This window comes from Talpa occidentalis, unplaced genomic scaffold (assembly GCF_014898055.3).
Source record: "Talpa occidentalis isolate TD23 unplaced genomic scaffold, MPIMG_talOcc4v2.1 talOcc4.2, whole genome shotgun sequence".
Lineage (NCBI taxonomy): Eukaryota > Metazoa > Chordata > Mammalia > Eulipotyphla > Talpidae > Talpa > Talpa occidentalis.
Window position 1 is genome coordinate 142,382,014 of NW_023602073.1, and position 23,994 is coordinate 142,406,007.

General features: G+C 49.7%; 1 protein-coding gene across 1 annotated transcript in view; it reads left to right on the forward strand.

Moving 5' to 3' along the window:
- Positions 1-2,093: 2,093 nt before the first annotated feature.
- The window catches only part of EZR (ezrin), a 44,578-nt gene continuing 22,677 nt past the window's right edge, over positions 2,094-23,994 (forward strand). Inside the window, exon 1 of the mRNA XM_037520572.1 lies at positions 2,094-2,190. Within this exon, the coding sequence (XP_037376469.1) occupies positions 2,179-2,190 (12 nt within the window). The 5' untranslated portion in view covers positions 2,094-2,178. The remainder of the gene's footprint in view (positions 2,191-23,994) is intronic.

A 23,994-nucleotide genomic window follows, 5' to 3' on the forward strand; every position in this document is an offset into this window, starting at 1 on the left:
CTTGCCATCCCCAGGCTGCAGGGCCTCAGCGCCCAAGTTTCTGATTCTGACTTTGTCTCTTCTGCAAGTTGCCAGGGGCTGCTGGTGCTGTCTTTCTGGGAAGCAGGCTTCGAGAACACAGCTTCAGAGCCAGCTGCCTTAAGTCACCTTGCATCAATCCTGAAGGCCGCCAAAGTACCTGTGTTTTCAGAAACTCCTCCAGAACCATTGGCCAGAAATGTTTAAAATAATTCCTAGAATTTCTCTCAATGGAGATTTTTGCTATAGCTTGGCGGTCAACAGAGGCCGCAAACTCGTCTTTAACGGGAGCCCCGCGTCTTCTAAGTTTGTTGTTAGCCGCCCAACGCGAGCACAGATCTCGCACCCAGACCCCGAGGCCAGGTAGGACGCCCGGGGCCCGCGGTGCTCGGGAACCCGCCCGCCCGCCGAGGCGCGGGGACAGCGGAGAGACCCGACCCGGGGGGCAGCCCCACCCCCGAGCGGCCCGGCACCTACCCAGGGCGGGTCGGCGCTCCTCGTTTTTTACTGACATTTTCTTGATTTCCCCGCACCCAGTGCGCACACAGTCTGGCACCTCACACCCGCAGGGGTTGAACAAAATTCGCCAAAGTTCTTCTCCAAGGGCGCGGGGACAGGAGGCGGGCGAGGAGGGAACCGTCTCAGGCGAGGGAAGCGACCGGGCAGGTGGGAGGCGGGGGGCGCCCCCCTCTGTGGTCTCGCGGCCCTCGGGGTAACAGGGCGCAGGGTGTGGTGTGGGGGTTCTGGTGGAAATGGGGGGGTGGCGGGCAGGGCGGTGAGAGCGCCCCGGCGCGGGCGTGGTGGGGCGCGCCGAGCCGGGCAGGGGGCGCGGGGCACCCCTGGCGCGAGCGGGCGGCCGCAGCCATCTTACGCCCCGGGAGCGCCTCACAGGTCGGGAGGGGCGATGAGGGGCGATGAGGGGCGCGGCGCCGGACCCCGCCCCGCCGGGGCCTCTCCGGGGCGCGGGCTGCCGGCGCCCCGCGCCCACACACCGCCCGCCGGGCAGCGCGCGTCCGCCGAAGGCCCCGCGGGTGAGCGGGCGCGGCGGGGGGCGGCCGGGGCGGGGTTCGCGCCGCGCGCCCCCGGAGGGGACGTGGCGGGGGCTCGACGACAGGTGTCCGGGTCCACGTGCAGGGCCGCCCGCCGCCGCCGCCGGGCGGGGCGCTCGGGTCCCGGGGTTCCGGGGAGCCCGAGGGGTCCTGGCTCGGGGAACGGGTCTCCCGAGAGGCCCCGAGGAGCTGCAGGTGGCAGCGCCCGCCGGGGCCCCGACGCCCCTCCTCCCTGCGCGCCGGGCCTCCCCCAGGTGCCGCGGGGCCGCGAGGCGGCCGCGCCCCACCCGCCCGCCTGCCGGGCGCGGCTGCCTTTCAAAGAGCGGCTCAAAGGCGGGACCCGGCGGTTTCAGCCCGAGGCCAACGGCTGCCTCGCAAAGCGAAACTCGCGGCCGCCGGCTTCAGCGCCCGGAGGAAGTGCGGGGGGTGCCCCAGCCCCCCGCGGCCGCGCCACACCCTCCCCGCGGGCCCCGCGCCTTCTCCGCCCCTCCCCGCCGGGGTGCCCCCTCGTCCCCGCAGGGTCGGCCCTCTACCCCCGGGGTCCCCCGCGCTCCCCACTGGGGTCTCCCGGCCCCTCCCTCCCCATGGCGCGCGCTCCCTCCCCGTGGCGCGCGCTCCCTCCCCGGGGTCCCGCGGCACCCTCCGTCCCCGGGACTCGCTCCTCCGTCCCCGCCCTTCCCCCGGACTCCCCGCACCCCCTCCCTCCTCCTGGAGTCCCCGCACCCCCTCCCTCCCTGGGGGCTCCCGCGCACCCCCGGACTCCCCCCTCCGTGCCCTCGCTTCCCCGGAATCCCCGAGCCCCCTCCCCGGGTGCCCGGCACCCTCCGCCCCCCGGGCCGCCCCTCGGGCCGCCCCCGCCCCGCCCCGCCCCGCCCCCCGCGGGCGCCCCGCCCGGCCCGCCCGGCCCGCCCGGCCCGCCCGGCCCGCGGTAATCGCAGGTTGGGCGGAGACGCGCCGGGCGCCGCCCGCCCGGCTCTTAAGCGCAGCGCGCGGCGGCGCCGGCCTCGGGACGGGAGGAGGCGCGCGCCGAGTCCGCTCTGCCCGCAGGTCGCGCCGCGCCAGCGCCGCGGGGAGCAGCTTCTCGCCGGCCGAGGACACCACCGCCGCCACGATGCCGAAGCCGGTGAGTCCCGGGGGCCTGGGCGCGCGCGGCGGGCTTGTCCCTCGGGTTTCCACCTGGGCGGGAGCGGGGGCAGGTCCAGGTGGGGCCGGGCGCCTTTTCCAGCGACCCCGCGCAGGAGGGCAGGGTCCTGCCTCTTTGTTGTGGGTCTGTCTGTGGCGCTCTGGGGGAAGAGGAGGGACGATGGTCCTTTCTGTTCGCGGTCTCTGCTGGCAGCCTCCCCTCCGTTTATAAAAATGAGTGCAAATTGTTGTAAATTTCAGCATCCTCGCTTGCACCGCGGCAGTTCTTTTTTAAAAGTGTATTGTGGTGCGACTCGGAAGTTTCCTAGGAAGTTACTCGAGTCTCCGGGAGATCAGGTGGCCGCGAGGACACACCCCAACGGCAGAGCCTTTCATTGTGCGGAACTTGGGCTCCTGCTGTGGCACTTGCCGGGCCTCCGAGGGAGGCCGCCGCTGGGCAGCTGCGTGGCCGTGGGCCCGCCTGGAGCGGCCCCGCGCGCCGGGAATGTGCTGCTGGCAGCAGGATTCCCGTCTCCGACAGGTTTAGTAATGCGCTGGAATTACAGATGCGGGAAGGCCGCGCTGGAGCCTGATAAGGAGGCTCCTTGGGCCTCCGGCCGTGCACTCCCGGCCACATCATAATCCCTCGTAAATACCAGCTGATCAAAGTGCTGCTGGGCCTCACCTCTGTCCCCGGGAATCCGATCAGGTTGCCATGGCAGTTAGACTGCTCTCGGGGCCAGGGTGTTGAAAGTTGTGTGTATGCTACCTGCTTGAACACAGGTGGACTGGTGACTAGGTGCTAGGGAGAGGCTGTCCATCTTTTTATCATAAAGATTTATTTATTTATGCATACAAGAACTGGGGTATAGTCCAGAGGTGTGGAGGGTGAGAGGATTCACCAGAGACAGGGTGGGGAGCAGAACAGGCAGACTGACTGAAGTACACTGCTGGGGGGAGCAGCTGGAGAGTCAGGAGAGGTCTGCTGTGCCATGTGGATAGCTCCCTGGCCAGGGATGGAACTCGTGCTGCAGTGGCTGTGGAGAGCTTCATAGGTTGCGTCTTAACCCCTTGCGCCACCAGGGAGGCCCCTGTCTATCTTTTTAATTAATTGAGTTTGGATTCAGAGTGGAGAAAATACCATGATTTGTTAAAAATTGCATGGGAAGGGCCTCCCCGGTGGCGCAGCGGTTGAGCGCTGGGTTGCGAAGCTGCCCTCAGCCTCTGCAGTGCCGGTTCGATCCCCGGCTGCTCCCCGGCCACCGGAGGAGGGTCCCACATGGCGCGCAGACCTCTCCTGCCGCCCGCTGCTCCCCTCAGCAGTGTACTTCGGTTCTTCTGCCTGCTCTGCTCCCTGTTCTGGCTCTGGTGAATTCTCTCACCCTCCCGCGCTTCTGACTGTACCCAGTGCATGTGTAAACAGAACAAACAAACAAATAAATAAATAAATAAACATGCCTCTATTAAAAAAAAAAAAAAAAATTGCATGGGAAGGTACACATGGAATTTATTTCTAGTTTTTCAAACAAATTGGTTTGTGCTTATGTGTTTTTTCAGCCATTAAAATTTTCATTCTCTAAAGAGTTCTTTATTAATAAAGTCCTATTTTATTGCTAATTTTAATAAATTAATCTGTGAACACACTAATAGATTCAGAAGCCATTATAGTTTTTGCCTGAGTTACATCATGGAGATGATTCATTCATGATCTAGAAATTTTTTTGCCTACACAAAATTCTTTTCATTTCAGACTTGCAGATGACATGCCATCTTGGCCTTGCAAGCTGAACTAAAAGCTGCCCCTTCCTCAGGGCCCAGCCCAGGGCAGTGTGGGTAGGGCTGTGGTCACCAGTTTACTGGCCCTGTTGTGGTTTTCTTTATTTCACTGAGAGAAGATGCAGAGCTCAGTTTTTAAGATATCACTCAGAAAAAAGTCAGGAAACAAGTTTCCAGTCACTTCTCTTTTCTCATAATGAACTGTAATTTCTTTCATTCTTTACCTCTTTTTTTTTTGTGGTAAAATAACATAAAGTCACCATCCTAAGTATCTTTGAGTGCACAGGTCACTGGCACTTTGGTCCCCACCATCCATCCCCAGAACATTGCTCTCCCCACACTGAGCCACACCTGTGAAACACCAGTTCCCAGTGTCCTGCCCCCATCCCCCCACCCTGGGACTTTCTGTCTTTGAGACTCTCAGCACCTCACCTTCTTGGAATCTGACTGTAGCCTTTGGTGACTGGCTCCTTTCGCTCCGCATGATAGCCTCCAGGATCATCCTCATGGTGATGTGTCAGATGCCCTTCCCTTTTAGTTCTATTTCTTACTGCAAGTATGTTTTCATTTTCTGTAAAGGTCTTTTCAGGTGGATGAGAGACTTAGGAAAGTTCTTCTGACAGAGTGAACAAGATCGTCGTTAGACTTAATTAAGGCAGGCAGCATCCTGTGTTAGAGTCCCAATTAGCAGGACCACATTTGGCAGACCATATATTATATAATATCTACAGCTATGAAACTGGAACGGTGTTGAGAGATCTCCTTTTCAGGTCAGCCTAGAAGGAGGAAGTGCCTCTCTGCCCCCCACCGCTGTTGTTGTAGGAGAGGGTCCTGGAGCGTTTGCCTTGGTGTAAGATAAATAAGTAAGCCTTTTCTTGTCCAATTTGTTAGGATGGGCCCACAGGACTTTGAGGAGAGCTTGCTGGCCCACACTTTTTAATGTGCCACTTAAGGCTGTTACAGAGTATCTAGCTTTTGTTACTGTTTTTCTTTTGCTGATAGTTACAGCATCCACCCATAAATAGGATGGATGCCTCCTTTCAAGAAAGGATTGTTCATTCTTCACATCTAATAAGGATTTTGTAAGGTGGTTTCCATGTGATCTGGATGCTTAACAATAGGGTAGGGAGGCAAACAGCTTGCCCTCAAGGTGGTAACATGCTAGTAGCTGGGCTGCGGCTTGGGCTGCGGCTTCCTCCCGCTCAAGTGCTCTGCTGATTTGCCTTGATTGAATCAGTGGATGACTTTTACATAAAACAGTAAAAATGAAATAATATCTGTTGGCTGCTTTTTTTCTCTTTAATGCCTTTTTTCTCTTTAATCCTCAAGTCACCACTTGTGAAAAGTTCCAGTATCCACCCATTCAGCAAGCCTGTGTCTTGCATGCTGAGTGTGTGTGTGTCGGGGTAGGGGGTGCACAAGTGGGTGAAAGTGTTCTTGTCTGGGGACTCACAGGCCGGACCCCTGGCCCAGACTCTCACTCATGCTGAAACAGGAGCCGGAAACTGGCCGAGTGCCATCACAGGGGAAAGAGGCTTAGGTGAAGTGCCATACGGTTAAGAGGAAGCCATCAGACGGGGATACAGCACTTGAGTGAGAAGTGAGGGGGTGGCTGCGGCCTCTGGGGCCTGGCCCTGGTGGAAGGTGATGGCCAACCTCCTGGGAGGGACGCTGTGTGTTTAGGGTCTGCCTTTGCTTTTCCCGCAGTGGCTTTGGCTCTGTTTATATGTGACTGTCTGACTTCCAAAAGGGAGACTTGGGGTCCAGAAGGCTCTGTGCCCCGCTCACCGGTCTGTTTGGCTGCTGTGTCTGTCCCCTGCAAAGAGGCCTAGCGGTGGTCCTGTGCCCAGGGTTCAGCGGAAGGAGGCCAGGGGACCCTTCTGCCTTCCTCTTCCCCACTCTTGCCCTCTTGGCCGTGATAGCGCAGAAGATTGGGTGGCAGAAAGGAAACCACAGTCAAGGAAACCACGTAGGCATAAGGGGTGTGTGCGAGGCCAGCTTTGAACGCCGTTCTCTGAGACAGACATGACCGCCCTGCCACCCCAACCCCCTTGAGTGGCACCCACAGTGCACTTATTCCTGGGGTGCAGATGTGGATGTTTTGCAGATAAAAGTAGGTTTCCCCCTCCAGGAGGAAAACTCTGAACAGCTGCTCAAATACTGCCCTCTGCCCGGATTTTCAGATAGCTTCTGAGATTACCCTGCCTGCCCCGGGAATACAGCGCTTTCTGCACTGGGTTTTTCAGCAGGGAGAGAATTTGCTGATTCTGCTGATACAGTTTCCATTCCTGCCACCACCGCCGGGGACACACGGCATCTATTTTCTGGGCTCGCCTCCTTCACCAGGGCAGATGGTGAATTAGGTGGCTCAGATTTTCCAGTGTGGCGGTGAGGAGTGGTGGCTACGATGAGTCATCCGTCCTCGTCACCGAGAGGCACAATGGCTCCATTTGTATGTCCATCCATGACTTAAGCAGATGTTTACTGTGTTACTATGCTGGATGCTGAGGCTACTGAGATGAGGAGACCCAGAAACAGCCCGTCATCATGGATTTACAGTCCAGCGAGGGGCGCAGACAATAATCATTGAATGCATGGGTGTCTGTAATGATGTGTGTGGTGGGTGGTGGTTGGGGGGAGGGCTAATCAGGGAGGTCAGGAAGGCACCCTGAGGAGGTGATGTCGTGCTGAGCAATGTAAGGAATGCTGGGCGTTCACCAGCTGAAGGGGGGAGGCAAAGAACATCGTAGGCAGAGGAAAGGACTTGTGCAAAGGCCCTGTGGTAGGAGTGAGTAGGGTCAACTTAGCATTTGCGGGGAAGACCAGTGTGGTCAGAGGGGAAAGGCAGCTCTGCAGAGCCTCCTAGGCCATAGTGGGGCATTTTTGAACTTGGGATGCTCTGGCGGGTTTCAACTGGAAGGAGGTGACCTCATCAGATTGGCCTTTTGAAAGGTCAGGGCGCCTGTGATAGGAGAGTCAGTAGGAGGCAGGTTGGGACAAGAGTGGAGCTGGAGGCCTGTTGGAGCAGCTGAGGTGGACCCAAGGGGTGGTGATGCAAATGGCACGAGGTGACCACGCACCTGACCCTTGACCCTGGAGGGTTAGCAGGGTGTGGGTTCAATAACAGTCACCTCCTTGTCAGTTGGTTGAAATATTGGGATTGAAGCCAGTGGATGGGAAGGGCCCACTCTAGTCACACAGGACTTTAAGCTGGGGTGGGGAGCATGGGTGTCCCTACCCGAGTTGTGCCAGGGTCACCTGTATTGGGGAGGGAGACTTGCTAGGACTTGGTGTGCCGGGTTGGCAGTGCGGACAAAGGGGGTGACTTCTGGTTTGCCTGCTTGAGGAGTGGTGGTGCCATGCCCGGAGATAAGGAACCTGGCAGGGGACCAGGAGTGAAGGAAGTGTCAGAGTTTGGTTTCTACGTGTTGTTAATAGATTGGCAACTGAGCTGGATGAAAGAAGCTCTGACTTTCTTTCATAACTCTAACTACTGCCCCAGTACCAAACGGAAACTACGGTATTTTAAAATCCTCATCATATGAGCCCTGCAGCTGCTTGTGTCTCCTGAGTGATCGCACAGACAGGGTAGGATCGGCTCAGTTCACAAACGTTGGAACCTCGTGGTAGTACTGAAACCCCATTTCCAGAGGGAGGTAGAAGCTCCCGCAGCTGCTCTTGATGCACCCCCAAGTTTGGGAAGTGGTGATTTTATAGAGAAGGGAGGCTTTGATAGGTTCCCTTCTCTTGCACACAGTGAGGCCCCTGGAGGGGGTTGAGCCTGGTGGCTGAGTGTATGGTGTGGCCAAGCTGGTCCAGATTCCAGAGCCAGCCCTTCAGGCGAATGGCTCTCGGACTGGAAGCAACACACAGTCAATTGCCTTTTTTTTTTTTTTTTTAGATTTATTTTTATTTATTTATGTACACAAGAACTGGGGTGTAGGCCAGAGGTATGGGGGAGGGAATAAGAGGATTCACCAGAGACAGAGTGGGGAGCAGAACAGGTGGATCTACTTGAAATACACTGCTGAGGGAGTAGTGGGTGAGACAGGAGAGGTCTGCTGTGCCTTGTGAGTCAGCCCCTGGCTGGGGATAACCTCAGGGCGCAGTGGCTGGTGATAACTTGATAACTGAGACTTAACCCCTGCACCACCAGGGAGACCCCTCAGTTGCCTTCTTAAAGTTCCAGCTTAAACTCAAGAGTGCCACTGTTGGTGTTTGGAACATGGCTGGGTGGGGAAAAGGAGGTATCTGGACAGATACCAAGCTCCAGAGAGATAGGCTGGCTAAGATGCCATCTCTCTCGGATTTGAACTTCTCTGCAGAGTACAGTTGCATAGCTTAATTTGGCAGTGACCAGTGGCCTCTCAAATTCTGGCTTTCTTTGTTTTTACAGGAAAAAGCAAGCCTAGACATTTTCTATTAAATGGCAGGGAAGAAAGACATCCTGTTTCTCTTTTTCATCTTTTCTTTTCTCACTTAGTCCTAACACACAGGCTTCTCTTGTTAATTGCTGTCATAAATAATATAATTTCTAGGAAAGTTTTGGATAATTTCATTAATGGTTATTATCATTTGGTTAAAAAATATCATTATTATTGAAGTATAATTATTTTTACTTAAACTTGTATATCTTTGATCATTTGAAGATTCTTAGGCTAAATCTATGTAGTTCTTACACTTAGTAGTGCTTAGACATTTCAGCTCTAATTTGAAGCAATGAAATTCAGTCTGCTTTCAAAATCAGTGAATGCATTTTGAGTTATCCATTATATTTCAGTAGTAACTAGACTTGGAATTCCCCAACTACCCCAATTACTCTTTAACTTAAGGACTCGATGTGTGTTAAATATGGGCTATCTGTCCCATCCCATTAAATATGGGATAGCTATTCAAGACTACATGGGCGTGTTGTTTTCCATGCTAACATATTTATCATTCATGCCTGAGAAATAAATATTAAAATAAAGATCTTATTCCAGACCCTGTAAATATTTATTAAAGAAAGAGAAAACTGATATAATGTGACTTACAGACTTTTACCAAAGTAAAATGCTTAATGTATAGTTAATGCATATAATTTTCCAAATAAAAATGCAGAAGGCATACAAATAGTTTATAATTAATATACTATTCATGTGTCCTTTGGCAAGCCAGTTAGCTTCTTGAATCTCACTCTTGGCCATCTGGTAGTAAAAGTTTTTAAATGAAACGAACGTTACATAAACTAAACTGAAGCAAAACTTATATCAGTGAAATCCAAACGATGCAGCTGCAGATGCTATAAATTTCGTCTGCTCCTTGGGTGCTTTTTTCTTGTAAATATGTTCTACAAACTTTTTGGTGTAACCTGACTAAAAACTAGGAATTTTTGTCACGAGTTGCTATAAGCCAGGTGAGGGTTGCGGGTGGGCTTCTAAGGGAAGTAGCAATGTGAGGTGTTGGGCTGTCTAGTGAAGGCGTCTCTGTGACTTCAAATTGTCAGAGCACCCTTGCAATCACGTGGTCTCCTTCCTGCTCAAGGGAGGCCTGTTGCATGCCAATGTGTGCTAGATGCTGGCACTATTTTAAAAAGTAAGACAAGTTTTTACATTTTAAATCTGTAAACAAAGAATTACAGTGCCTGAGGGGGAGATTTACAGATTAAGGCACCCTGCAAAGCCAGGAAGGCCTCAGCCCAGGGGAGATGCTTCCAGTGAGTGTTGAGGGTTGCTGAGGAGCACCCCAGGGCAGAAGGGCTTCTGGCGGGCAGCAGTGGGCATGTGTAGTTAGTTTCCTCTCCTTACACTTCGCTTTTTATTCTCTAAGCCCCTTCTGCCACCGACCGACAGATAACTCATCAGCAAGCCTGTTTCAAAGGAAAGAGAAAAATGCATTAACACAATAAATACATTTTGAATCTCATGTGTTTGGTAAAACAAACCTTAAAAGCAAAATAAAAAAATTTTCTCAGCTTGATCCAAATTCTGTTGAGGAACAAAAGGAACAGACAGCCCCAGGGTAGGTCCCCTATACTCAGTTTTTGTTTAGGTGTTTGTTAGGTTTGAGTCACTTTCCACAACCTTCTTTGACCTGTTTTTCAGCTAAAACAGGTTTCCCTACCAGCTGGTGATTTTCACATTTTCAAAGGGGCGTTTTAATACAGCAGCAATGTGCAACAAATGCAGCCCCCAAGGCCTAGAATATTTCTTTATAGAAAAGATTTGCCAACCCCTGCTTTAGGATAACAAAATTGCTCTTAAGCAGTTGTTAAAACCTTATATATTTTATGGCCAAACTAATGATACTTGAAGGGAGGTCCATCCATCCTGTTGGTGCCAGTTTTCAAAAAAATTCTTCTCACTGAACAAAGCATCTGCCTTGCTGGCCGATATCAAGTGCATCACAGGTGCTGGGAAGGCCTGGCGAGGAGCAGACGTGGCCATATTTTCAACCAGGCTGGGCTCTGGCGTGCCTTTGTCCCTATAGAGAAAGTGGCAGTATCTTGTGTCACACTTGCTAAGCTCTTGTCTAGTGACAGATTTCTGGCCTTTGCTAAAAGAAAGCAATTTGTACCTGATATTTGAGTTGGAAAGGGAATGCTATGTGTTACTTTTTTATCGCTGATAATTTTAATTGAACTTTCCCTACCATGGGCTGTGTGTAAATTTCTGACTGTAGGTGCTTTTCTATGTCAACCCCTCACTAAGAGCCCCCCTCACTTTACCCCTGTCCCCACTTCACAGAAAACATTTCTGCCTTTAACGGTGTTAGACACTGGTAAATGGCTTGAAAAAACTGCATCTTTATCTGCTTCTAGAACAAACTTTAAATTATTGCTTTATTGGCAGGTAAAGGAGGGAGGATGGCCAGGTAGGCAGACACGCCTGCCTGTTTGTGAGTAGTTGTGGGCAGGCTTCCTCACTTCCCCACCCCCTCTCCCTCAGCTGGGAAATAAGACTTACCTGCCCAAGGGAAGCCCCTGGCCCTTTGCCTGGCGCTCTCTGTTCTCCGTCCCCACAGAGGGCAGGGGACGCAGCAGCTGGCAGGGGACACAGAAGCCTGCTCGCTCAGTGCTGTTCTGCCTGCCAGTGCTCCAGCCTCAAGATGGGCATTTCTTACCTGACTCCCTTACTCTGATACACCCCTTCCTTCCCTCGACAAGTAGAGGCCTGCTGTGGGGGGCTTTTGGTCCTGGGAATACATCAGTGAAGAAAGGGGGAAATGCCTGCTTTCAGAAAAGCCAGGGGGCAGACAAAACCCTACTGGGGTGTCAGGGACCCCCCCCCCAGATTTCCAATGGCTCTCCGTGGTGAGGATAAAGCCACGGGCAGACTTAGGCCCAGGCAGAGCTCTGTGTTGTTGATCTTTGTTGTTTGGTCAGTCACTTGCCTTGGACAGGGAGCCCAGGAGCTGCTTCTCCAGGAACTCATTTTCGGGAAGGCTGGAGATGAGGGCGCCATCGATTGCCCCACCTGCCTCGTGTCGCCATCTCTTCTCAGACCACGTGGTTTGGGGAAGTTTCTTCTTTTATGCTTTTTTGCCTGTTTGGTCAGCCTGGCACCTGTAGGTTTCTTACAAACAATGTCATAGAAAGTCAGCCATCCTTGTTTCATGCTTCTAAAGAGAAAACTGAGCCACACACAGCCTTTGGTAAAGGCTGAGAACATGAATACTAGACTGGAACCTCCTCTTTGTGAAAATACAGGAGGGATGTTAGCGTGGTGTTCTTGCTAGGGTGGCATCATTACAGGTGTCGCCTCCTGAGTGTCAAGTATTTGCTTGCACCATACATTGCTATTTGGGTGAGACTTAAGTGGGACTTAGGTGGGAAGACTGGGTGGGGAGCACTTGGTGTTAATTAAGAAACTGCCCGGACTGGGCCGCTTGGCGCAGAGTGAGATGACAGGCTGCGAAGGGCATCAGAGGATTTGAACAAGTCATCTGTAAAAGGCTGTTTTTGAGGCAATGGGGGGAAATTGAATGTCGACTAAATTTTAAAGATAAGCAATAGTTTTTAATTATGTTGGACATGATGGTGGTGTGGTGGCAGTGTAAGTATATAAAATGCTTATAGTTAAAGACCTTTAAGACTACTAGGAGGCTTTTGCACATGAGGTGATATTTGATGGCGTTAACTAGGCCTGCAGACATTGCTGTGAGTGGCAGAAAGAGCAGGAATCCCCACATGCAGGGCAGGGGAGGGGGCAGGACCTCACTAGACTCTTGTACTTTGTTAAGTTTTCAAGTGTTTTAAATAAAAGGTAGTTTTTTCAAAGCACACTATGGGAGTAGAAAGGGGAAGGGCTGCCCTGTTGCAAATCACCAAGCACGGGAGTCCACTGCAGGGAAAGTGGGGAGTCAGGGCCCCTCCCCCTGGCTGTGCCGTGGTCCTGGGGAGCCGCTGTCCCTCCTCAGAGACCTTGGTCAGGTGAGAGGCCGGTTTCATCCCGCCTGGGCCCGTCACCCTCACATGCAGGTTTTAGTAGAGGAGCCCTTAAGTCAGAATCGCCGGGACTTGGAAACACACTGCACTGTTTGTTCCCAGCGAGCTCCACTATTGCTCTGTATTCCCACGATGTGGGGGTAGGGGGAGATTGCTGTGACCCGACTGGAAATAGGTCATTGCCTCAATAGCAGCTTTCTCAGAGCTGGAAATTGCAAGTGAGCATAATAAGACGCGGGGCCTTCTGAGGAGTTCCATAGGGCCCTTTTAAGAGGACAGTGTGGGGTCTGTGCTGGGCCCCACAGGGGCAGGAGGGGCAGGACCCAAAGGGGACACAGCAGACAGAGCTGCAGGGCTGGGTGGGTGAAGGCAGGTCCAGTGCACACAGGTCTGTGGGATGTAACATACTGGATTGTAACCGTGTAAATTGAAGCGCTTGATTGGATGTGTTTTTATTTAAAGTATAATTTCAGGTGGACTAGGTGGCTTAAAAATAAACAATTAGTTTGAGTTTGATTATTCAAGCAAATTTTGTAAGCTCGGTTTAGTTTGCATTTAAAAAAAAAGATTGGGGTCTAACTTTTTGATAGATGGCAAAAGTAAAGAGCTCTTGGTCAAGTTCACGTGTATCTTGGCTGAGCTCTTCATAGGAGAAATGTTCTTCAGCACTGCAGGATATTACTGTACATGTGATCATAGCTGGGGACAGATTTATCTCAAAAATGGCACAAGATTTACATATGGCTTATTTTACATCTTCCCTAAAACAACACGTTAACTAAAGAATTATATTGTTTTGACATTTTCATTTGTTCATGGAGCTCCCCCACCCCTGCACACTCTCTCTCTCTCTCTCTCTCTCTCTCTCTCTCTCACACACACACACACACACACACACACACACACACACACGATTAGAAAGGAAAAACTCTTCAGAGGCTTTGAAATTTGCCCCCCAAAAAATGTGCATTTCATGTAGGTATTGAAGTTTAGCCTTTAATTTCCTATCTTTCATGTGCTTAGAATCAGAACCACCGTAGCATGTGAAGGCTGTCTCAGCCTTGTCCCTTACATCTGTCTTGTGGGATCCTAAGTACGTGGATATAATTAACCTCACTTCTCCGGGAACTAAGTGGGTGCTGAAGCATGTCCGACACAGCTAGTAAAGCGGAAATCACGAGTTATAGAATTGAGCCTTCACAAGCTTATTAGATAAAGAGAAAGTGACCTGAAGTGTCATTTATTTTGCCTGCCTTGGGGGGGGGGAGGAGAAGGATGTAATATTTGTGTTTCTGGGAAAAAACAGTTTCTTTTGGAAAGTGTAACATTCTTGGATTGTTCTTTCCCCTTCCCTGTGTGAAGGAGTACCTAAGCTTTCTAGTTTAGTTCCCAGCTAAATTCATACACACAATGTATGTCATTTCCGGCGTCAGACACTCACCACGAAAAGAATCTTAAAAAAAAAAGTCAGATGATATCAGGAATGCTATTTTTCTGTGGCATCAGCAGGTAAGCCAATGCCCAGGGCTAACGCCGCAACACAGACTTGAAACTTGGGTAAAAGGGGTGATCATTTCATGTGTCAGATCTGGAAAGCAGACTCTTCCTGCCTCAGTTTCCTCCTTGCAAAAGCTGGGACTTAGCTCAGGAGCTCTGTGTGTGTGTGTGTGTGTGTGTGTGTGTGTGTGTGTGTGTGTGTGTGTGTTGGGAAGGGGGTTGGGGGGTGGCTGGGAAACCAGCACAGTCTGTTCCCAGCCAGTTTGAAAGTAAAGGCAACTGCTCACTGGGCCCTGGGGTCTCCAGGGCCTCGCTTGCTCCAAGTGAGACAGACAGAACTGGTCTGTCCGCTTTCTGTGTTATTAGGCAACCTAGGCTGACAGGAAGTGGGTCCAGGGGCAGGAAGTGGCTGACTTTCAGAGGCAAAGGAGCTCTTTTGAAAGGGATTTCATTTCGTGTGTTTGAAATTATGGGATGGATATTGGAGGATCTGGGCTTTTCCTGTAAATATATAAACTTTCACATACATCTCACCCTGGAATTTGGAAACTTTCTAATTCAAGCATTTAAAATCATAGGTCTGTATTTTAAAATACCACTTTAGGAATAACATTTAAGAGTTATGTAAATATAAATATTTTTAGTAGCTAATTACCGCAAGTTGCATAAACCTTTCTGGATCTCAGCCTCCTCAGCCATCAAAAGAGGGTGATCCGACCAGGTGGCCGTACCTCATCCGTCTACGGTCACCTGTGAAATAGTTTATACCTCATCACATTTTAATTGCTCAGTACATAGAACATATATGATGACATAAAATGTAACAAAATAGAAACCCGAAACATAAATTTCTTCAGAAATCCCAAGACCCAGCTTTCAGGCTCCTACTCTGGCCTGTTGCTGTCTAGTCCATAATCAGAATTTAGCTTTTTATACCTTAAGCTTAGCCTAAGGGTAGAAGAAAGCAGTGTAGGACAGGAGGTGGTGGGTGTGTCGTGTTAATTTTCATGATTGACTTTGCCATCCTCAGAATTCCTTCAGGAGATACTGAATTGTCTGTGAAGTAGTTTAGAGCCACCCCTGGTGCAATCATCTCAGGCCTGAGTGTGGAGCCGAGCTCCATTCTCCAAGTGACAATTGCTGGTCACAGTTCCTAAAACCCAATAAAGACTATGTATGCTACCTGCACTGAGTAACTACTGACCGGCACTTATAATTTGTGATGAAGTTATTGATAAATCAGCTCCATTTGCACAATGGCCACAGTTATGGCTTGCTTTTCATTATTAACTAACTCTGGGCAAATGCTTCCCAGTGAATGCTTGTTCACACCTCCCCCTAGAAGGAATGGAGTGGAAGACAGGGGCCTTCTAGTCCAGAAGGAGGGCGCCCTAGCCAGAGGGACTGGTGTTGGTGGGTTAGTTGAGTTTCTGGGTAGATTCTACCTACGGGAATTGATAGTCACCCATCAGCTGTCCACATCGATCCATGTGCAGCCAACACTGAATCTCCCTTTCAGGGAAGTGGCCACCATCTCGAGGGCCCAAGTACCTGGAGGCCGTGATGGGCACCAATGACCGAGAGCCGCTCACATGGGCATCCCCGGCCTTCTCGTGTCTCTCCATACTTCCTGTTCCGGCAACAATATGCCTGTCCATCCACCATTCCTAGAAAGTTCCAGGAAAGACAGAGCTGTGGTCAGCACTTTGACCTGTGCTAGTGCTGTGCTGTGGTTATCACAGGTGTTCTGAATGGACTCTTGTCAGTGCCACCAGTTGATGACTTTATTATTCCTGTACTGAGGCAATAAAAGACGAGTGTATCATCCTAATATTGTATGATTATAGAAATCTTTATCAGAATATGAGTTTTGTATCCCTCCAACCCATCTGCTTCTGTTAGTTTGTTGTGCTACAGGCAAAATGATGATGCATGGAAATGTTACTGACTCACCCAACGATTTTTGTTATAATTGACCCTGCAGACTTGACAAGACGTGTGAGCGTGATGGTCAGTTTTTGTTGGCACCTAAAATTTTTTCTAAGTCTAACAGTCAAGCCGGTTTTTTCTTCACCTTCTGCTCAGGTTCTTCTTTAACCTTGAAAGAGAAGATGATACATAAGATGATGTAGTTGGGCATCATTTAAACAAGAAACAGAGGAACTTGAAAGAAGGGACTTGCTATCCATTGGTTTACAGATTTACACTTGTGTTGTTAATGAGATGTTTTCATACAGTCATGTCTAGCTTCTGTGAGCGTCGTTCCAGCAAGGGAGCTTGGTGTTCAGAGCATGGGCCTAGGTGGGGGACCCAGCCTGCTTGGGGCACAGTGTCTGCCGCTGTGGGTCGCAGCATCTTAGAGTGACCATCAGGCGTGCTGGATTACCACGTCACTTCACTTCATGAAAAGTTGGGCTTTCAGGACCACCTTTCATTCTGACTTGTCTTCTCTCTGTGCAGTGTTTGAGATAGACATGTTCCCTTAGCAACACGGTCTGCCTTTCTTGGATAAAAGTTGCATGCTTCTAACTTACATGCATGTTAGAAACTGAAATAATATGAAATATGATGGTTGTTGGATTTTCAGTGGCAGCTGCTTTTATATGATTTTTAAAATTTTTTTGTTAAAGATTTATTTATTTATACAAGCACTGGGTACAGTCAGAAGCACAGGAGGGCGAGAGAATTCACCAGAGTCAGAGCGGAGAGCAGAGCAGGCGAACTGATGAAGTACACTGCTGAGAGGAGCAGCAGGCGTGGCAGGAGAGGTCTGCCCTCCATGTGGGACCCTCACCCAGTGGCCAGGGATCGAACTGGCACTGCAGAGGCTGCGGGCAGCTTCGCAACCCAGCGCTCAACCGCTGCGCCACCGGGGAGGCCCTGCTTTTATATGATTTTGTCCTTTGTATTAACATTGTTCCCAGGAACAACTTTTACATTTAACCAAGACAAAAATTCATTTTGTATAATAGACACAAAGTTATCTTTTCATTAACCATTACTGTGACACCCTAAAACAGTCTGGTGATATGGAGGGAGAAGAGCTAAAATCAAGACATCCACTTGCCTTTGGGGCTTTCCAGCTTTACCTTCCTTGGCTGAATTCACGTGTCTGCATTTCTCCACTTAGCCGGTCATGGTTTGCTGAGTGAGCGGTGATGTTACAGGAACTGCTCTTTGTCAGCCAGCGTCCTTGGAAAGTGACCACTGGTGTCATTGCTGATGTGAGTCACTGAGTTGGAACATGGCTCACAGGGATGGATTCTATCTTTCCCAAAGATAAGGAGAATCAGGACAGAGAGAGAACTGACATAGAGCATCGTGGCTTGGCTCATGGAGTCTGTCCCTGCGAGTATAGCTCTGTAACTGTACTCTAGTAATGCCAATTTTATAAAGATATTTTCACAGAATGGTCCATGCATAGTAGCAATAGATACTTGGATCTTGCCAAAAGGAGCTGTGTTTTGTGTGTGCTCAGCTCCTCGTCGACTCTCCTGCAAGGCTGGCTGCTGGGTGTGGCCTCACCTGTGTACTTGGTGGAGCTGTAGGTTTATGGCCCCCTTCCCAACCTACTGAGTCAGAATCTCTAGATCCAGAAAACTGTTTCAATAAGCGCTTCAGGTCATTCTCTTGCATGTACAAGTTTGAGACCCACTGCCTGAGGGAGCATTGAAGGCCCAGGGAGTAGCATGTAAGGTGGGCCTGGCCTATTTCCTGAACCATCACTAAGGGACCCCAGAAGCCATAAAACATGTCTGGGACTGCCACATTTCCTTGTGCAGCGCTGGACAGGACTTGGAGGACTTTATGTTAATCCAAGAAAGTCTAAAATACAAAGGCTGTGTTTTGTTAATGTTCTTGGTTTTCTGTATCTACCTGCTGCCAGCTGCAGCGCACTCAGCTCCACTGCCCTTCCGTGTGGGAGGGAGACTCAGTCCTGCTTAAAATGTAGGGAAAGAACATGACAGGCTAGGGAAAACCCCACAGAAGAGCCAGGGTTCTCACCTCTGCTTCCTGGGGTCAGCTGACCTGTGCCCTGGCCTCCTTTATACAGTGAGGGAGGGTCTCCAGCTCCCCTCCCGCCTATGCCCAGGAGCCAGTGCGGCTGTGTGAGCACAGCGGTCTGTTTGGGTGGCCACTGCTGCCATGGTCCTGAAAACAGAAAGTTTCATTTGCAACTTAAACAGTTAAATCCAATTTTAGTTTTCAAGTTCATTTTCTTTCACCTTTGTTCCCCTTCAGATTTAGTTTTCATTCATGTTGATTTGAATACCCACTGACCAGGGATCCACTGGTTCAAATGACAGTATTTCCAACTGCTTGCTCTATGCAGCAACTCAGGCTGGTGGAAAGTGAGAGTGACCGCATAGGCCTCAGCTGATGAATGGGCAGACAGCGGGAGCCAGCCGAGAGTGCCAGGTTATTTGTCAATGAAAGGGCAGTGGAGCACCGACACATGCTACAACATGGATGAATCTGGAAAACATGTGCTCGGTGAAAGAAGCCAGGCACCAGAAACACATGCTGCGTGATTGCTGTTTATTCAAAATGTCCAGAACAAGGAAGTCTGTGGAGACAGAAAATAGGTTCCTGTTTGCCCGGCCATGAGGAAGGAGCAGTGGGAAAGTTCTGCTGATGGGCATGGGGCTGCTTTTCGGGGTGATGTAATGTTCTAAAATTAGTAGTGTCGGCTGCATAACTCTGAATATACTAAGAGCCACTGAATTGCACATTGTAAATGGGTGGATTTTGTGAAATGTGAATTGTGTTTCAACAAAGCTATTTTTAAAGTGTGTCATGATTCAACATGAAGATTAAAGTACAGTATTGTCCCTCTGATTACTCAATTATGTGAACCAAAATAACATCCAAAAAACTTTTCTGGGCCTCCCTGGTGGCGCAAGGGGTTGGGACGCTGTCTGCAGTCACTGCAGCATGAGTTTGATCCCCCGGCCGGCCAGGGAGCTACCCACATGGCGCAGCAGACCTCTCCTGACTCGCCCGCTGCTCCTCTCAGCAGTGTGCTTCAGTCAGTCTGCCGGTTCTGTTCCCCACTCTGTCTCTGGTGAATCGTCTCACCCCCAACACCTCTGGCCTGTACCCCAGCTCTTGTATGCATAAATTAAAAAAAAAAAAACTTTTCTAATTCATTTATTATTGGTTGTAAGAATTTCCCTCTTTTCTTCCCCCATTTGTGAAAGTTCACTCCATCTACTTCCTATCAGAGTGTTTGAGTATTTAAAAGGACTTATCCAAATATTTGAAAGCTGTTAGAAGTTGCTGAAGTGGCACCTTTGGCAGAGGGTGGAATGTGGCAAACTGCACTGACATTTGAAGTGATTAGGAAAGGTCAGTGTAACATTGGCGGGGCCGCTGTAGCTCTCTTCAGACTCAATTTCTGAGTAAACGCAGACGCGATAATAAGGGGATTAGTCTGTTCATACCGAATCCACTGCGGATCTAAACATTCAGACACTGTCATTTGAATTTCCCTTTTTGTTCTAAATCATTGCACACCTCCCCCCTGCGGTCCTGTGGCCACTAAAGTGGATCTGGCTGCATCCTCTGGGGTGTGGGAGGTTGCTTGTGTATAGAAGGGTGGAGGAATTGGTCTTGAACTTTCCCCTCCAGTCTCGGCCTTCAATACAGTTTGACTTAATTCTATAAAAGTGTGGTCGAAGAAGTAATCCTACCATCTTCACGTTTTTTTAAATACTGTAGTGTTTCCTTCCCAACACGACCTTCAGTAGCTCAGCTGGTAGAGCAGAGGACTGTAGGCAAGACATGTGTGAAGTATTTCCTTCCCAAAGGAAAAATTGTGCAAGTAAATTTATTTACCCAAATGAGGGAAACAACCTAAGATATAATTTGACAGCCAAAAACCCAGCACCCACACTGGGTTAGAAGTAAAATACCTTACAGCGCTCAGCCTCCGAAGGCATTGTGATTGTGAATGCAATTTTGATGAGAATTCAGCTGCGAAGAAGAAGACAAAGACATGTTTTCTGAAGTGCATTCTAAAGAATACTGGTCCTTTGACATATTCCATGGAGAAAACCTCAGTGGGCAGAATAATCTGGAACCCAGACTGAGGCCCTTGTCTGGGATCCGACAATTTGCATGACCACAGCAGACACTCAACCTCCTTTGGAAGGAAGGAAGGGAGGAGGGAGGGAGGGAGGGAGGGAGGGAGAAGAGTGGCAGGGAGGAAAAAGCACAGCTGAGAACTTTAACATAGGTGCCCTCAACACCCTGACCCCATGCCCTCTGTCCCTCTCAAGGTCAGCTGATTTTGCAGATAACTATGCAGCCCTTGTTGGCAGGAATCAGAAACCATGCAGATAATTTTTAACTGTAGAATGTTAGCGTTGGGAGACCCCTTACAGGCAAAATCGTTTCTAGATGCCTCATGTCACAGACGATGAGGCAGGTGGGTCTCTTCAGCTCGTGGGGCCCCTGAGGCACAGCCGAGGTGCCTGGGCCAGCGAGGTCAGGCTGTGTGTTCACAACTCCTTGGCTGTCAGGGAAAGGGGAGTGGACATTGGGTTTATTTTGTTTTAGTGGGGTGAATTGTTAGTGAGTTTATTTTTTAAAAAAACAGATTGGGATCGCATGCCTGTGATTTTCTTTCTTACTGGAAAGAGAGATGTCCATTGCACTGGAGATGTCCATTGCATTGGAGATGTCCATTGCATTGGAGAAATAAGACAACTGAAGAGTTAGTCTCTCCCCTAGAAATCACGACTTTTTCTTTGTCATCTAGACAATTTCCTGGCCAGCTTGTAATGCTTTTAACAATTTGTTATTTTTCTCATGCCTCTTCCCACCTCATCTGCCACATTCTCCAGGAAGGGTTTGCCTCCCAGGTCTCCTCATCTATAGCTTTGTAATCGCATCTCACCTTGCCCCTCTGAACCGTAGGCCTAGGAATAGCCTCATCCAAGACCTCTACTTGTAGACGAGGGGTCTGATGCTCAGGGGGAGGCTGTCATCTGCTTGAGGATGACAAGATGCCTCCACCCCAGGCATCCTGCCTTTTGTCCCCTTGCAGTGACCCCCGAATTCATCCTGTCTCCAAATTACTCGAGTGGCCTTTAAAATGACAGAGATTCTTAGGCTGAGACTCAGAAGCTCTGGGTATTCCGTAGTTAGCCCACTTTGGGGAGGACCACAGTGTGTGTGTGGTGGCTGTTTGAGGTCCAGTTCTATTTGTCAAGGGCAGGGAGTTCTGACTTTCCTCTGTGTCCATTGGGACCCTTCATGGTGCCCGGTACCCCCAGAGGTATCTGACTGTGTTCGTAGAGGGAGTGAGCCCCAGCATACAGAGGCTGCTTGCCTGCTGGCTGGGCCTGCTGAAACAGCAGAAGATAAAGTCAAGATAGTTAATCTCTGTGTCCTGTGGTACCTTTGAGCTGAGCTCACCCATAATGAGAACAGCGGAATTTTTTTTTTAAAGAGCTGATTATTAAGCAGGAGGGTAGAGACAGTATCATAGTTAAATTTTCATTAATTTTATCAAGTAAGGCAAAGGTAGGGGTAAATGTTAAGTCCTGCTGTTAATAAATAGGGGTGGCAAATAGTCGGGTGGCTGGTGCAAAGAAATAACCTCTCAACTGCAGTCGACCCCGGCGAATAGAAATACACATGAGTTTTGCATAAATCTAAGTTTTACTGGCCAGGTTCCTTTTCTTTCTTTCTTTTTAGAAATAAAACTAAACTCATTCCTATTTTTGTTTTTAGGCTGTTGTCTCTTGTATATACTGACACTCAAGTAATAGATACTTACCCCTCCCCTGACATGAAATCATAGCCCATGCTCTTGCAGACTATTACCAGGGGCCCAAAAGAGAAAAGACTTTCCTGCTAACTGTAGTCAGTGTGACAAATATACTTACACTCATTAGAACCCCATCTTGAGGGTTCAAGCATCTTCATCTGAGATTTCCCAATGTGCATCAAAAATAAGTCACCTTATTCTAAAATTCTGAGAGTATGCAGCTGTTGGGGGACTTCATTTTTTTTTAAAGATTTATTTATTATTTAATTATACAAGAACCGGGGTACAGACCAGATGTGTGGGAGGGTGAGAGGATTCACCAGAGACAGTGGGGAACAGAACAGGCAGACTGACGAAATACGCTGCTGAGGGGAGCAATAGGCGCAGCAGGAGAGGTCTGCTGCGCCATGTGGGATTCTCGCCGGCCGGCCGGGATTGAATCGGCTCTGCAAAGGCTGTGGACAGCTTCACAGCACTGCGCTCAACTTCCTGTGCCACCAGGGGAGGCCCCGAGACTTTATTATTTTTAGTCTATGGAGTGCTGCTTAACTCTCACATGTAAACTTATTTGCAAATACCCATTATAAATCATCTGGTTCCTTAACTGTTCTAACATTTGGCATTAGCTTCCACTGGATTAGTGTTGGGAGGAGAATCGTGGAATACTGGTTATCACCCACGCTGGTTATCATCCGTGCTGATTATCATCCACATGGTTCTGTGTGTTTGTGGATGGGATTGGGGCAGGGGTTAGTCAACACCACCTCCCACCACCACCACCACCACCACTAAGCTGATGTTAAAGGGCTTGATGCTTTAGCAAGCCCGAGACAGGTCACTGCCCTGTGGGGTAGACTGTAAGGACTAGTTGCAGGTTCCTTCTCCACCCACAACCACCCTGTGAGGCTCGGCTGCCTTTAATGAAAGTGTGTGATCTGGGGGACTCACCAGGACAATAAGAACTCCAGGCTGTGTCGTCGCGCGTGGCGTAGTGGTGTGTTTGCTCTGGGAACCTCTGTATTTTTGTGGGGCCAGCATCACGCTTTTTAGGCATAACCACACAGTCCATTTTATTTCTGTGGCACTTGCAAATATGAGTTCAGGGTTCCAGCCTCATGCATCCAATCCACTAAAATCAATTGCTCACGATAGAAATCAAAGATCATGGAAAGAACCTTGGATTTAGATGTTTCCTTAGTTGCTATAAGTGGTCTCAAAGCCCCTAGATAAGTAGATCAGAACATGTGTGTAAATGAACTTGTCCCCCCAGTAAATGTGTCACTGGAAAATGATAAAAGTTTGTACTAATTCAGCACATTATTGAAGATCCATGAAGTTGAAAATAATCTAGTTAGCCTTCTTGAAACTGTTGAATATACTATTGATGAAGGCCCTCCCTGGCTGTGCACCTTGATCTTGATCTGGGTAGGAGACCCCTCCCTCCTAGGAAGTGTTTGGAAACATGGGGGTGGGGTGGGGAGGTCTTTTTAGACAGCTCAGTGCTGGGGACACTTCAGTAAGGGGCCTTGGGATGCTGAGTGTCCCCCAGTGCTGGGACTGCCTTGCACAGTGAACCCTGTGCTGCCTGGAATCCATTGTCCCCCCAGTGAGGAACGCTGGTGGTGATGACAAGTAGGCGACACAAACACCCACTGAGGCGCATGCCTGGCCTTGGCACTAACACACCGCTGGATCATGTGATTCCATTTCACGCGCGCTCCCTTCTCAGCCTCTGTATGAAGATGGTATCCCATGCATTCTCCATGAATGTACACGTATTCATTAACATTAATTTTATAATTTATGGAGGGCTTTGAGAATGGGGAAAATTCTGATGCATCCCTAGATCAGAACTCAGGGCAGTAGTATGAGCAATGGAGGCAGTGCCTGCCGCTCCCGTGGCTGGAGTTCCTGGGGCCAGCTCGATCCTGGCCTTGGGCACACCACCTGGGTTGAGGTTCATGGCCGCTGGGGATTTGGAGCATCTGGGAAGAGGTCTGTGGAAAGGCCAACCCCCCAACCCCCAAACTGGCCAGAGGGCTTAGCTGGAATAGCTGATGCTGGAGAAGGTCCTGCCTGGGGTGTGGCTGCAGGTCACACAGACACGCCCAGTGTCTCTGCTGGTTGAGTTCACTTTGCACACAGTCACTTCCCTCCCTCCAGCCTTATGAAAATAGTCACTTTCCAAGAGTGAACTTTGAGTCAAATGTGAACCTGCTTCAGAACCTTTGAAATAGTTCTTCTAGATTCCTACTGATCACTTGAAAAAACGGTTAAACGACATCCTTTCTATGTTGATTATTAGCTTTGGTTTCAGGAAGTGACATTTC